The sequence below is a fragment of the Durio zibethinus genome, chromosome 9 (assembly GCF_047325235.1).
Source record: "Durio zibethinus cultivar Kanyao isolate XHJ-2024 chromosome 9, ASM4732523v1, whole genome shotgun sequence".
Lineage (NCBI taxonomy): Eukaryota > Viridiplantae > Streptophyta > Magnoliopsida > Malvales > Malvaceae > Durio > Durio zibethinus.
In genome coordinates, this window is record NC_143170.1 from 3,373,896 (window position 1) to 3,388,727 (window position 14,832).

At 35.6% G+C, this 14,832-nt stretch overlaps 2 protein-coding genes and 1 non-coding gene across 3 annotated transcripts; all 3 read right to left on the reverse strand.

The window, feature by feature from the left end:
* Positions 1–311: 311 nt before the first annotated feature.
* Positions 312–3,658, reverse strand: LOC111306710 (uncharacterized). The gene is made up of 3 exons (XM_022904522.2): positions 3,539–3,658; positions 3,216–3,433; positions 312–1,825 (listed from the first exon to the last, which is right to left on the reverse strand). Exons 2-3 carry the CDS (start codon positions 3,327–3,329, stop codon positions 566–568), a joined length of 1,374 nt encoding a protein of 457 aa, XP_022760257.2. The 5' UTR covers positions 3,330–3,433; positions 3,539–3,658; the 3' UTR covers positions 312–565.
* Positions 3,659–6,052: 2,394 nt separating this feature from the next.
* On the reverse strand, positions 6,053–13,604 carry LOC111306715 (puromycin-sensitive aminopeptidase-like). The gene is made up of 33 exons (XM_089765505.1): positions 13,418–13,604; positions 12,989–13,063; positions 12,799–12,843; positions 12,461–12,601; positions 12,299–12,374; positions 12,000–12,076; positions 11,793–11,906; positions 11,632–11,706; positions 11,428–11,535; positions 11,135–11,347; positions 10,991–11,052; positions 10,833–10,860; positions 10,662–10,748; positions 10,531–10,556; positions 10,193–10,256; positions 10,024–10,104; positions 9,820–9,867; positions 9,676–9,694; positions 9,510–9,514; positions 9,383–9,394; positions 9,226–9,282; positions 9,030–9,139; positions 8,871–8,951; positions 8,593–8,776; positions 8,217–8,365; positions 7,994–8,132; positions 7,707–7,853; positions 7,527–7,608; positions 7,268–7,443; positions 7,068–7,178; positions 6,831–6,947; positions 6,609–6,680; positions 6,053–6,346 (listed from the first exon to the last, which is right to left on the reverse strand). Exons 1-33 carry the CDS (start codon positions 13,493–13,495, stop codon positions 6,266–6,268), a joined length of 2,940 nt encoding a protein of 979 aa, XP_089621631.1. The 5' UTR covers positions 13,496–13,604; the 3' UTR covers positions 6,053–6,265.
* A 1,015-nt stretch (positions 13,605–14,619) lies between these two features.
* On the reverse strand, positions 14,620–14,691 carry TRNAT-UGU (transfer RNA threonine (anticodon UGU)). Its single transcript has one exon. It is a non-coding gene; the product is annotated as a tRNA-Thr (tRNA).
* Positions 14,692–14,832: the final 141 nt, after the last annotated feature.

Below are 14,832 nucleotides of genomic sequence, written 5' to 3' on the forward strand. Positions count from 1 at the left end.
CATGTCTTAAACTTAAGCAAGAAATAGGGTTAGAAATAACAATATTTTTTATACTTCATAGTCTGCCCAAATTATGCCTCCAGAGTGAACCAAAGCAAGAGTTACATGGAGAAACAAATGAACAGATTATATGCTAGCATTAATATGACATCAATTTCGTGAATATCACCTTACATTAGTTCAAAACTAACTCCATTTATCCCATTATAACAGTAAAACATCTTTAAGTAGACATATATTTGTTTCCTTCTTTAACTGCAATGCTATTACTATTATTGTCATCCACTACTCTATTATTAATATCTTCAATATGAGAGCTCAAATCAAAGACTTTTTATATCTATCTGCCCAAATTAGTGAAATATAATACATATTTAAACAAGAGAAACATTCCTATAAGACCCTTTTATTAGTCACAATCTGAGTCAAAACCCTAAAATTATCTATAATTTGACTGAATAATTGCGCTCTGTTGCTGTTACCAAATTGTTTGAATCCCCAAAGCCACACCTAAATTCCTAAAATGATATGGTAATAAGAAGGCATCTGCTAAAACGATTCCCAGTTAGCTTACACCTGGCTGCATCATGGGGAAAAAGGACCAATTACTCGGTACACCATCGTCCTTTCCAGCTACCTTCTCATTGGCCCACCAATCGGAACTAACAATAGGCTTATGGGCATCACCTCCATCAACATTGTCAAATTTGAATTCTTTAGCTGACCCAAGTGTAATGGATTGATTCTTATGGTGCTGTGGTTTGCCTTCCCAATCCGCAGGAGCTTTCTCCGGTCTTTCATTGGATGTCTCACCAACACGACATTCATAATCATCCACCACCTTAGTAGCGCTTTCTACCTTCTCTCTTGTTGTTTCATTCTGTAGAGATCCAGACACAGCTTGTGAAAGTGTTGCTGTCTCCGTTTCCACACATCTTATATTTTCTTCAGTATTCAACTCAAATGAAACTCTATGATTAACTGCAACCTGACCAGTTTGCTTTCCTCTATCCACATGCAGATGTGACGCAATCTCAGAGACTTGATGATCCAGAAGAAAACCGTTGTGAGGTGTGGACCTTGTAGCATCTGGGGTTAAAGTGCCAGAACCATGATGTGATCCCCATTCACGTCTGGAAAGCTTATCTAGGTTCAAGAGCTTGGGAGGGTCATCCATTCGAAACTCAGGAGAGAGTAGAGAAGCAGCAAACTCACCATCAGGGAAAGGAGATGAGGTGCCAGAACCTGAGATGCCTGAGCTTGGGGAAATCAGTTGGCCAACAGGGCTTCCAGGATGAAGTTGATAAGACTGAAATTCATAGTGGGATATTGGGAATCTCTGTCCAGCCTCTCCATACTGGAGGTTGGGGCCAAGCAACTGAGCAAATGGCACCTCAGGTGAGGAAGGTGTAGTCAAGTGCACTGACTCAGGAGGAGGAGTAAAGGGAGCAGTTGAAGGTTCGGTAGTAAAGGTCGAGAAAACAGGTGGTGAAACTAACTGAGTTTCATGAGCATAAGGGCCAATTGCAAAAATAGAAGCAGGCCCTGGAGAATACATACTAGCAGAAATAGAGGTGAGAGACACTAAACCAACTGGAGACTGTGTAGCAGAGGGGGGTTCAGATGGAAGGAAAGATGCAGGAGAGGAGGGTGGTGCAGCAAAGGGAAGTCCCATGACAGGGGCTTGGGTTGGGTTTTCAGCAGTAGGCACGTTAGCACCGGAAGCACTCATTTCAGAAACAAGAAGAGCGGGCCCAATTTGCTTTTTTTGTTTGTAAGATCCAAAACACCAATATATGCTCCAGAAACTACCCCATCTTCTCTTCTGAATGTCACCAAATTTAAGATAAAATGAATTAATACGGGAAATTACACCAAATTCTTATGTAGTTAACAAATAAAAAAATTGACAATACAATTAATTACTTGGAAACTTTTGTCCTAGAAAGACAGATACATTACACCAATAATGTCGCACTTCCTCATTGAAGCTTTACTAAAATGTATCAAGTAATGAAACATGCTAAAGCATATATGCTCAAAACTTATTGGACATTGTGCTAAAAGTGTGCTTCCAACTCTTTGGCAGAAAGAGTATGAGCATGCTACACTCTTTTCTATTGGAAAACTTTTACCCTAGAAGATTCCCAAATTTAATCATGCCCTTTTACCATCTAAGGTCAAGAAGCTGAAGCACTACCCCCTTGTTTAAGTACTTCTGAAGCTTTTCCTCAGTGATTATATATGACTATTCTTCAACTAGACCTCCAGTACAAGGGAAATCATATCTACAGACAGAAGAAAGCAGCTTCCATTATTCAAAACCACTGATTATCCTCCTTGAATTTGGATGTCAAAATGGGATTAACCTGATCTTTGCCAGCTAAATAGGATGTAAAGAAGTTTCTAGTTTTCCAAAATCCCAATCCATTTGAAACCTTCTAATTAACTCTTCCCACATCCTGGCCATAAAAAGAGCATGATATGAACAAATTCAAAGACAACCTAGTCCAATTAACAACTATATCCAAATTCCAAACCGTATAGTATCAGGTATGCTTTACTCTTCTCTTGTTTTCTTTACTCCTGATATAGGGACTTTTGTTGAATGAAAATAAAACCAGAGTTAAAAGGTGAATAAGATCAACTAAGATCATGATGTTTTCTGGGTAAATAAGGAACCAAAAAATTTAAAAGTTTCAACAATTCCATCAGTGAAACCATATATATATATATATATATATATATATAAATAAACACTGTTTCACCATCACAGACTATCCTTTGATTCCTGAGCTGTCAAGTTCAACAGCTAAGAACCCTGCATGTATTGAACTTGAAGCACCAAACAAACAACCTATAAAAGCAAGAACTTCAACTTCTAAATCTAACCAAAAGCTACAGTTAAAGACTCTTGATTCTGGAACAAGTCAACCTTCAATAAATTATAAATCTATGCCTAAAATCGCAACGATTCAACTCACCATTTTCTAAAGCCTAAACTAGATTAAAGATAAAAGCTTATTAAATCGTGATAACATAATCAAAGAAGAAAAAAAAATTCAAATCATGCAAAAACGGATCACAAAATGAATATCAGGGAAGCTCAGAAACACTTAGGAAACTCAATCAAATCAAATTCAATTCAATTAAAACAATCACATCCAAGAAAACAAACAGAAATTTAAAATATATAAATAAAATTAAAATTTCACCTGAACCGTAGCTTGTGGAACACGATTCTCAGCTGAAGCGATCGCGTTAGCAGCAGCATGTATGGTCTCCAAAGTGTTATTCATAGCTCTGGATTCTCCATTTGCGCCTCTCATATCTACTTTTCTCTTTTTCTTGCCAAACAAACAGCTCAAAAATTTCTTCCCTCGGAAAATGTCAAATTTCCTCCAGAAAAGAAAATCCAGAGAAACGAAGGAAGCTGCGATTTATAGAAGAAGCATTCCGTAGCGAAATCAGAAATGATAAAAAAAAAAAAATCAAATCGTTAAATTCTTAAATATAAATCTCTCTTTTTTATACTTACTATTATTTTGGTAATGAGATTTTTTTTTTTTGGTTTGAATATAGCAATATTGTGTGAAATATTTGCATAAGCAAACGCTTTTGACACGGCAATGACTTGATTTTCTACAAGTTCTGTGCGATCATCGCAAAACCCAGACTTTAGCCTAATGTTTTTTAGATCCCCTTACATTTACTTAGATGCCCTTCTCATTCACTTATATTTACTTACAGATGATTATTCAAGAAATAAATTTTTAATTGAGTTTAGAGAATAGATGTGAAAATAGCTTTTTAAAACCGGTAAAAAATCATTTCTCTAATTTTAGGTGAAGAAATTTTTTTTACTCAACTTAATTAATTTTTACTTTTTATTTTTTTATCCAATAAATCAAAATGGTGAATATCATTATTATAAGAGAATTCTTTCGGAACTTCAAAATAAAGTTAAATATTTTTAAATCAAATTTAATTTAATTAATTCATATAATTATTTTAAAAAATAATAATATTTAGCAAAATTATAATTTTATATAAAAAAATTAAATTTTTTTGAAAACAAAGACTAAAGAGGGTAGTTTAGTCAAATGAAAGGAACAACTGCTAAACATCACAAAATTAAATATAAATAAAGCACTTCTATCCGCTTAGTATTATTTTTTGGGGTGTTATTTTAATTGGTAATTAGTAATTTTTTTTTTAGGAGATAGAAATTTTAAACAAGGATTGATTGTTTGTCTTAATGAAGTGATTGTCAAAGGTGTTCACGTGTGCACATCCACTTCGCGGTGGCTTTCGTGCGCACACCCCCCCACTGCGATATGTATAAAAATAATAAGTGGAGGGTCCCATCGGCTCTCCTCTAAAATTCTCCCCCTTTACCCGCCACTTCAACTAACCCCCGCTGTTGGTCCCCATCTTTCTTTTCCTTTTTTTTTTTTTTTTAATTTAAATTATACTTGATAAGAAAATATCTTAGAATAATTTAATATTTAGCTCTTTAACTAAAGGTTTAAACTAAAGATAACGAATGATACCCTTCTTAAACATTTGAATAAATAATTTGCAAACCATGATGAACTGTTTCTAAGTCTAACATTCAAAATTGAAACAGTCAACTTCCTTTAGAAAAAAATTTATTCCATTGTAACCCTTTCTTCAAAAGAATTAAACACACTCTCCCAACAGAGTAATTCCCTTTCACCTTCTATTGAGATAGTTTATCCACGATTTTATTCCAATTTCATTAAGAGTCTAATGATTTACCCCTTTCTAAGGGCAAAAAGATTGAACCTTTTAATGTTTCTTCGACTATATAATAGTTATAGCTTGACAAAATGACAATTTTAGTGAAGTTTATGCCCACAAGCTCTCATCTCATCATTTCCATAGTAAAATATAGCAAAAGAGCTATTTTTAATCTTATTTGACTCATTAAAAATGCTTTTTTTTTTTTTCACTATCTGTAGCCACCTACCCTTTTCTTTAATCTTTGTGAAATCCATGCCCCAAAGTTCCTTTTTCTTCATTCTCTTTAAACTCGACAGCAGGACAAGCTCTCATCTCATCATTTCCATAGTAAAATATAGCAAAAGAGCTATTTTTAATCTTATTTGACTCATTAAAAATGCTTCTTTTTTTATTCACTATATGTAGCCACCTACCCTTTTCTTTAATCTTTGTGAAGTCCATGCCCCAAAGTTCCTTTTTTCTTCATTCTCTTTAAACTCGACAGCAGGAAAGTTGCCTTTACATGTATGATTTTCACTATAGATACTAGTACTAGATTTCACACGAGGGGACTTGTGGCAATGGATCTTTACCTTTGGCTTTAATTATGACTAGCTTTTCCTTTTCATTTGCTAAAAAGGGTTTAACTTTATTGTTGAGTTTCATCCATTTGTTCACAGCCTTAAAGCTTTAGAGAAAGTTGTTTCACTCATGCTGTGAATGGTGAATGATTATTGGGGCAAAAGGAAAAATGATTAAAAGCAGATTATTTGAAAGTACTTTTGGCCGGGGATATGCAATTAGTGTTAGATTAATTAAGGTGTAACTTAATTTATCATGAGATCCCCAGAAAGCTTGATTGAGAGATTTGGCAAGCAAATGGTTTATAAGAATTAAGCCTTCATAAAGAAATATGATGAAAGAGTGAACCGAATTAAGTTTGAGCTGAAAAGCAATGCCCTACTTTTGACGAAGGCAGAGAAATGCAAGATCAAATCAGCAGTTTCTACACATGAAAAGAAAGTTGACTGATGCTGTTGACAGTCAGACATTTCCTAGTAAAGTTATGGCCTTATGGGGCTTATTCTTCTCACGTGGATCAATTTCAGAAAATCTTACACTCTCATCTCAATAGACCAAAGTTATGTCAAGCTCCATTTAATTCCAACCAGATTTGCAGCAAGTTAAATCAAATGACTTGTCATACAACCCGACCAAGATGAGAATTGGGAATATATACTATGAAATAACTTCTGAAACCAATTTGGAGGCTTGAGTTTTTTAGTAGGTCAAGTCACCCACCCTATAAAACAGAATAAAAGTAAGAACTTTTCCTCATTTTGTTTTGTAGAAAAGCTTGGGTCTTTGGTTCTTAATTCAATTCCACTCACTGAATAACAAAACAACTACCGGTCATATCTAATTCGGTGACGAGATAATTAAAATGCAGTTAAAGTTTTTCTTTTATTTTTTGTTTGTCTATAAAACAAGCGGGAAGCAGCGGAAGTCTTCAAGGCATTTAAGCAGCTAAGCTCTTTGAGGCAATCTCGAACACGTTCTCTGATAACCCATTGGCAGACATGATCATCTCCAATTGTGCCTGCAAAACGTCCGCTTTTTAGGGTAATAATCCCAGCATGGCACAAGTAAATGAATCAATTTGTAATCCTTCCACTAAGTTATATTGTTGATCACAATATGTAACTGAGAAATACTGACACCAAAACAGTATCCACAATGGTAGATATATGATTGCAGCATCAGACTCTTTTGAGCATTGATGGATATAGAGGAATAAAACATTTCATATCTAACTTTTAAAAAGGCCATTATGTACACATAAAAGCTACCATCTTACTTACCTTGGCAAGTTTTTGCCTGCTTTCATCAAAACGCCTCCATCTTGAGAAGGCGGATACCATGCGGGAGGCCACCTACAACAGATAAAAGCAATAATATTACTGAAGAACAGGAAAAGAAAGTGAACATCCCATCCGGATGACAAGTGACCCAACAAAGGAAATTGGTATTTCGTGTTTCACCCAAAAGAACAAAGGAAGCAAGAATGGGACTTATTAGCAAACCCGAGGATTTAGCTTGTCAAGTTGTAATACTATTTCACCCAAGAACTTGTAGCCTGACCCATCTTTGGCATGGAAATTCACAGGAGATCCACAGAATCCTCCAATGAGTGAGTATACCTATATTAGTAAAATAACACACATTCACTACAATGCTCAAATTTAAGCTGAAGAGATGGCACTAACGTATGTTTATGCATGTGCCTACACATTTGCTTGCAAGAGAGAGAAATCACTTGCCTTGTTTGGATTGCGCAGGTCAAATGCAGGATGATTTAAGAGGTTGTGAACATTCTCAACATTACCAGGAATGTCAGACATGGCTTGAAGGGCAAACCATTTGTTTACAACCTAACAAAGAAGGAAAAGGATTATCCAAGTGACAAAAGAAGTTCAAACTACATTCTAGCAGTCAAAGGGAAGTTGAATTGGAAATTTACCAGGTAGTCATGCTGCCACTTGCTACAGAAGTCAGCCAAAACATCATCTCTAGTTTTACCAGGCTTCTGGGCAATGGCCGCCAAAGCTGCAAACTGATCTGTCATATTTGTGGCGGTATTATACTCATGTAGTGCAAGCTCTGTTATCTCTGGATCTTCAAGGGATGCAAGATATGCTGGATATAGACAAATAAGGCAATTAGATGATGTGAAATTTACCACTTAAATCTTGCAAATATACAATTCAAGCAATACAAACCAAGAGCAACATTCTTGAGAGCACGCCGGGCCATATTAAGATGGTCAAATACATACTCTTTTGAGCTTCTGTTGTTCTGAACCTGTTAAATCGCAAAGTAAGGAAAAAAGAGAAAAAGACAATCAAGTGGATTTACAAAACAGGCACTAGTCTAAAAGTAAAGTAATAAAGATTTGTTACTGTGCTTAGAAACTCTGATTTCAGTTGTGAGGCAAGTTCCTTCCTAATGAAGGTCCGAACAGCGTGAACAGCATCAGGATCAGCAACTTCCATCATATCCATAATCTCCCCTTCAGCAGGGAGTGTTATTGCTTTAGCAATAAATTCCTGGATAACAAAAGGCATTTGAAAATGAATTGTGCATTGATTTTTATTTATTGCACAACACACTCTCCATTCAAACACAGGGAAGGAAACTTTAAACAATAAGGATCGCATATTTTCAGGTAAGAGAACTATCATCATACCTTATCCAAGCTTCTATCAGGTAGTATGCTTCTGAGACCTTGCACAAATTTGGGATTCAGGGCCAATGGTTTGTTTTGTTGGAAATCAGCAACTAGGCTGAGCATGAGCTTCCTTGCCAACAATTGTCCAGCCTCCCAACTAAAAACAAAAGACCATCAAGTGAATAAATCTCATATATTCCTCAATTGTTAGATTAAAATATTCATGCTTTGAGTGACAAACCGATTGAACTCATCCGAATCATGTGCAAGGAGGAAAAATAGATCACTATCAGAGAGATCAGATTCGAGACGGATAGGAGCACTATAACCTCGCAATAGTGATGGAATTGGCCGCTCAAATATATCACAAAACACAAATTCTTCTTCTTTCTGCTCAGCACCAACAAGAAAAAATGAAAATCATAAAACATATAGATATGCAACAGGTATGCTAGCTGCCTATTTGTCAATACGACAGCTTGGGAACAGTTTGCTTCTTAAATCATGGTCTTTCACTTTCTGAAAGGTCTTTAGACATCCTAAAGAAGAGTGCAAATTCTTGCCTTTTTCTCCTCCGTAATGAAAATATCTCGGAGATAGGAAGATTCTCAACTGACCTTAGTTAATCGAAGAACAGTACTTAAGACTGGCTGACTGTTGCTTACAAAAGACTGCAGTGTCCCATAGTGATACACAGAGGATAGATGCATGTCCTTTCCACTTGAATCCAGTAGACCAACAACCACAGGAATGAACATGGGTTCTTTAACAGGCTGCCCAGGAGTTCGGGGTACCTCTTGACTGTGAAATGCCAAATCAAGCATAAAAATCAGCAGCAAAATCTTTAGGTGAAAATTGATGATCATTCTTGCAACAAAATTTACAGTCTGTATACCTAAACTTCAAAGAAAAAGTATGAGCATTGGCATTGTAAGATGAAGTAACTTTTACTACCGGAGTCCCAGCTTGTGAATACCTGAGAGTTTCAAAAGCATAAGCATCAAAATTACCAGAGAGACATAGTAACTGGAAGGAAGAGATGACTGATCCATACCAATGCAAGAAGTTAGCAAAATCTGCATCATTTGCATCTCGCATGGCAGCGAAAAAGTCTTCACAAGTTACTGCTTGCCTGTCATGTCTTTTAAAGTAAAGATTCATGCCCTGAAACATGAACAAATCAGTCCAACATTAGCAACTTCACATAGATACACTTAAGTTCAAACTCATAAACATGCTTAAAATTTTACCTTTCGGAACCCTTGAGTTCCCAGGAGTGTTTTGTACATCCTGACAACTTCGGCTCCCTGGCAAGTTGAATCATAAGGAAAATTCATTGATGCATCAATATAGCTTTTGCCCACAAACACACATAAACATGAGAAATTCAGGTTAAGATATTCAAACCTTTTGATAAACCTGTGAAAAAGAAAATAAAAAGACCAAGAAAAACACTAGGAAAATTAGATGCCTTGTCAAAGAAAAACAGAAAACAAAATAGAAAAAGATCCAAATGCAAGGTGCTAGGCCTTACCGTCACTGCCGTTGTTGATAACCCCATATCAGATTCATATACAACAAGATCATACAAAAAAGCCACACATTCACACGTTAAAAAAGGATATCAAATACAAATATAACAAGAGGAAACTGATCCATGCACCCATTACACATTTCTATTAGATATAACAAAAACTTGCCTGTGTAGAAGTTGTCCATCTGTCAAAGGGGAAAAAGGGGAAAAAGGGGGAAAACATTAACACCGCTGCGAAGCAAAACTTTTAAGAGGTCACAAGCAAGTGAAAACTCAAAGAAAAGGCCAATAAATAAGGGAGAAACTTTACCTTAATGTAAGAATGTGGCCTAACAGGATGAGCCATGGGACCAGCATCCTGAAAATTAGGAAACAGAGACAAGTCAGCAATCAAGTATGTCACACGCAGAAGGATATATCAGTAGATTTTTGGAGTAGCAGCAAACTTGCAACATAATTGCTCATATAACTGGATATGAGGTCAACATCAAGTCATGCAAGAAACATAAACAACCTGTGGGAATTGATAATTTCGAAGCCTTGAAACATAAGCAATCCTCTTCACTGTACGGCTTCCCATGTCAGATGAAAATTCCTACCAACAACCAAGATTACTTACAACCATAAAAAAATTTTATAGTCATGAGCCTACATTTACCCCCTTGGTAACTAAAGAGTCATACCTGATCACGGAAAACAGTAAGACCCTCCTTCAAGCTGAGCTGAAACCAGTCCCGGCATGTCACTCTGCAGTGTTTCAGCTGATGTTATATTGAAGTTTATTTATCCTTCTTGTTTTAAATAGATTTAAAATTGATAAACATGTCTTTAAAACCACCTACATGAATATAGAACCCCGCAGCTAAATAAACATAAAACATAATCTTTCACATGTGCTAATGACCAAGAACGCATCTGTGATAGACCAGACCTCAAAAAACAAATCATAAAACAGTAAGGAACAAAAAGCAAGGATGTAATTCTTGAACAAACAATAAGCCTAGATGGGATATAAACCAACCTGTTGCCAGTCCAGTTGTGAAAATACTGCATGAAAGCAATAAACAAAATCAAGTCACAATATATCATATTGTTCTATAACAAATACGCAAATTTGTGAAAGGGCATTTTCAATAGATATCCACAACAAACCTCGTGACCAATAACACCCAAAATAGCTGCGTAATCAGCATCTGAAGCAGTTTCCGGAGAAGCCAAAACAAGCCTTGAATTGAAAATCTAAGACGCAATAGAAACATATGTCAACAAAACAGAACAGTAAAAATATTTGATATAGATGACCAGATAAGCCATTAGGCATACATTCAGACTCTTGTTTTCCATGGCTCCCCTACATCAGAAAAAGAAAAAAGTGTATTGGTATTGACAGATATAAAAACTGAATAATAACCAGGAAAGAAGCAAAGGATAGCACATATACATCAAATGTTCGATTTCATTTAAGTGAGAAAGCATCTTACATGTTAAAATCAGGAACAGCGACAATATTGAAGAGATCCAGGTCATACTCAAGACCAAAAACCTACAAGATATTAAGATTTTAAATAAAGAAATAGAAGAATCTCAACACCACAGTAAAATCAATCAAGGATATAAAGACTGACATCTTCATCCCACTTCATAGCTGCTTTAAGTGAATACATGGCATGTGCAGTCTTGGGTACATCTTGTGCCAGGGTCCAGACCCTTAGGGACACTTGTCGGCCTGAGCGGGTAACAAATATGTCATCTCTGCTCTCCAATTGGCCAGCTACTAAGGCAAACAAGTAACATGGTTTCTTGAAGGGATCTTCCCATACAGCATAATGCTTGCCAACCTGCAATGGATCCAGAAAAATAATAATAAACGCCAGTCAAAATTAACCAAAAAGAGACTAACATAATAAGTGATGCTTGCCTCAAGGTCTCCTTGCTCTATGAGATTTCCATTAGATAATAATACTGGGTACAATGACTTATCAGCTTCAATATGGCATGTGTATTTAGCCATTATATCAGGACGGTCCTATTCGCAGAGTAAATATGTCAATGGGGTATAAAACAGATTCATACATCAAAATAAAAAATAATAAAAGCCAATCTATGTTTCAACATTTTTAACCTGATAAAATGTAATTTTCCGGAAACCCTCTGCTTCACATTGTGTACAGAAATTCCCAGATGACTTGTAAAGCCCCTAGAGTGAGAAAAATAAATTTATAACATGGTTATTAGGGCAAAAATATTGTACATTATGGAACAGACTTCATAATAATGTTTCACCTCCAATGATGTGTTCTTCTGAGGTTGTATCTCATTAACGATTTCCAAAGTAAATTTGCCACTTGGTGGTGATGGAAGTGTCAAATGGCGTGAGTCTAAATAATAATCTCCCTCCTGCGAATGACAAAATAAACATATTAAAACATTATAGCTTCAGAACCATATGGCTCCAAGCCTACTTTCAGAAAGTTACAATAAATGGTATACCTTCAGTTCCTTGCCATTGACCTTGATAAAAATTAGCTTTAGATCTACCCCGTTCAGATCCAGTGGAGAAGAAGAACCTGTTCTACAAGATATATTAGTATAAAATAAAAGAATTATGATGAAAAGAGTTTTTCAACATAAAACTTGAGCACTGGATTCTCATCGAAGAAGAATGCAGAGCCAAAACGTAAATTACCCCTTAGAGAGAACAAAATTTCTTGCCACCAGTGTAAAAAAAGAGACGTGGTCTAATAATGATAGTTTAATGTATTAGAAGCAAAGAATTACGATAACAATACCTTCAACCCTGGGGAACACAGTTATTTTTGAAGCAACTATTGTTTTCTCCTCACCCAGTGAAAATTTCAAATCCACCTGAAATGCTATTTTTGTAAGTGCCAAAGCCACATAAAAAGGTTCAGAATCCTAGCAGATGCATAATATTTAATTGCAATATATACCGTATCAAAGTAGTAGTCAGGGGACTTGTAGTCCTTAAGAAAGATTTCTTTAGGTGCGTCCATTTCAGATTCTTCAACTTGCTTAGGTAAAGGTTCAGTAGCAACTGAACAAAGCAGCCTTCTGCTGGCTTCCCTTGGCCTCTGAAATAATGTTTCCAAATCAACAAAATATCAAAAGCAACCATAAGAGACCACATCATATTCCATGATAGAAACATCCATGAAGACTAAGACAAAAGTATACTATTTATGTGCTTTCATATAAATGCATACATGCATTTAAGTATGCATTACTAGAATGGAGCAAAAATGGTTAAATACAAAGCATAGCAACATACATAATGTGAAGAATGTGGAAACCTGTAATTCCTTCTACAGGTTGCCTAAACACCAAAAAATAAATAATTAAAAAAGAAAATTTTCAGATAAAAATGCATAAAGTCAGGATAAAAAATTATTATTCCAAGAACAAAGAGGGTCCCTACCGCCTTGGTACACTATATTATAGAACTAACAAAATGCACAAACCTCTAAAACAGAGAAACACCTATACCGAGAGATATTCTTCAATGAACTTTGAAAGGAACTAACACTACTTTTAGCCTGAACCTGCAAAATAAGGAAACAATCAGACAGAAAAATACTTAAAACAATCCATGATGCCAAAATTAGCATTCAATAATCACCCTTCAAACTGCCAGCAACAGTGTATCTATTTGGTATGTGCACGCATCATTGCACACGCAGAAGCAAACGTCTAAGGAAACTGTAAAATGTATACAAACTGCTAGAAGCCACCCATCAAAAATACCAATCTAAATGCACTTTTGAAGTTGAGCATCATGCAATGTAATCAGTTACAATGGATTCAAAACCATGAGTTTCAATGGCAAGCAACTGAAACCCATATAAGTAAACAAAAGGGTATTCATAAAGAAAGATGCCGTGGATAATCACTGGAGTAGAAGAGATCAAACCCAAAAGACTGGTCCTTGCCAAACACGAACTTTTGCAAGGAAGAATCAACCGAGCCATTCAAAATCAACAATACCCCCTATATTTTATGAACTACACCGTTTCAAAATGAGATAAAACAATCAGATCCAGATGAGATCAAATAAACTATACTGTGATCTCAAAAGAGTTTCTTTGACTAAAATAATATATACCCAAGATGGCAAAAACCCCAAATTGAAGATGGTCAACAAGAGAAAAACAGACCACTAAAACAGAGTCACACAGGACAGGGGAGGCTTCTTATAAAAAAGAAAAAGATATATGTGGATAAAACAAAATTATAGACAAGAAAATTCAAGAAAAAATTGCAAGTGAATTAAAAAAAAAAAAAGGCTGGTTCCTGGCTAAAATATGCTTTTTTAATTAAATTAAAATTTGAAGGAAATAGATTGCGGAGATTTTACCGTATCAGATGCAGAGGAAAACAGAGGATTTGTGGAAGTGAAAAATGTTGGTTAGAACCAAAGAGTGTTGACCCACAAACAAGATATTTATTTATTTTTCACAGTGAAAATGGTATCTTGACAATTATCTAAAAGCATACGTGTAACTGTGTTATTGTTTAATAGGGAACTCGTTTAGCTGCTACTGATACTTTTTTATTAATATACATAAGACTATAAGAGGATCTGTCCGATTGATTTTGGGTATTTTAAGATTTGATGATAAGAAAAAGAGGCTGTTTGCTTATATGGCCTTAACTTGTGGCTCAATATTAAGATGGACATATTGGGTTTGGCTGAGGTGGCACACATCATTTGGTTTACTGAAACAAAGTGTCGCTAAAATTGAAATTAGGCAAATTTTGAATGGCCTTTTTTTAGCGACGGATAAAAGTTTTTTTTTTTTTTTAATTTATAATCAAGTTCGGATAACAAATGCACACTAGATTCACCGTTTGAACTCTGTAGGCTTTTGATTTCCTGAATTTTCGACGAATTGGCAGCGTCTGGAGGACACGACAGTGTTTGTCAGTGTGTGGAGTGATTGTCTACTTTCTGACACTTCTAGTTTTCTACAGGTTTTGTGCTGAACCTCGTTTTGTCGGAAAGTGATCAGATCAGTTTCAGAACAAGATCCACCAAAGATCTAGTAATTACAAAAAAAAGGAAAATTAAAAATATGTTACAAAAAGTCTATTATGCCCCCACGCAGGATCGAACTACGGACCTTCAGTTTACAAGACTGACGCTCTACCACTGAGCTATAGGGGCTTTTCTGGGGAAGATAGGGAATTATAATCTTTATTTATCAGAAATTCGACGATCTACCTTTTCCCTTAACAAGATCGGATTGGCCTAACCATCCAACAATTTCTAGAGCAAATCAAATGCCATGGCAATGGTTTTTCACCA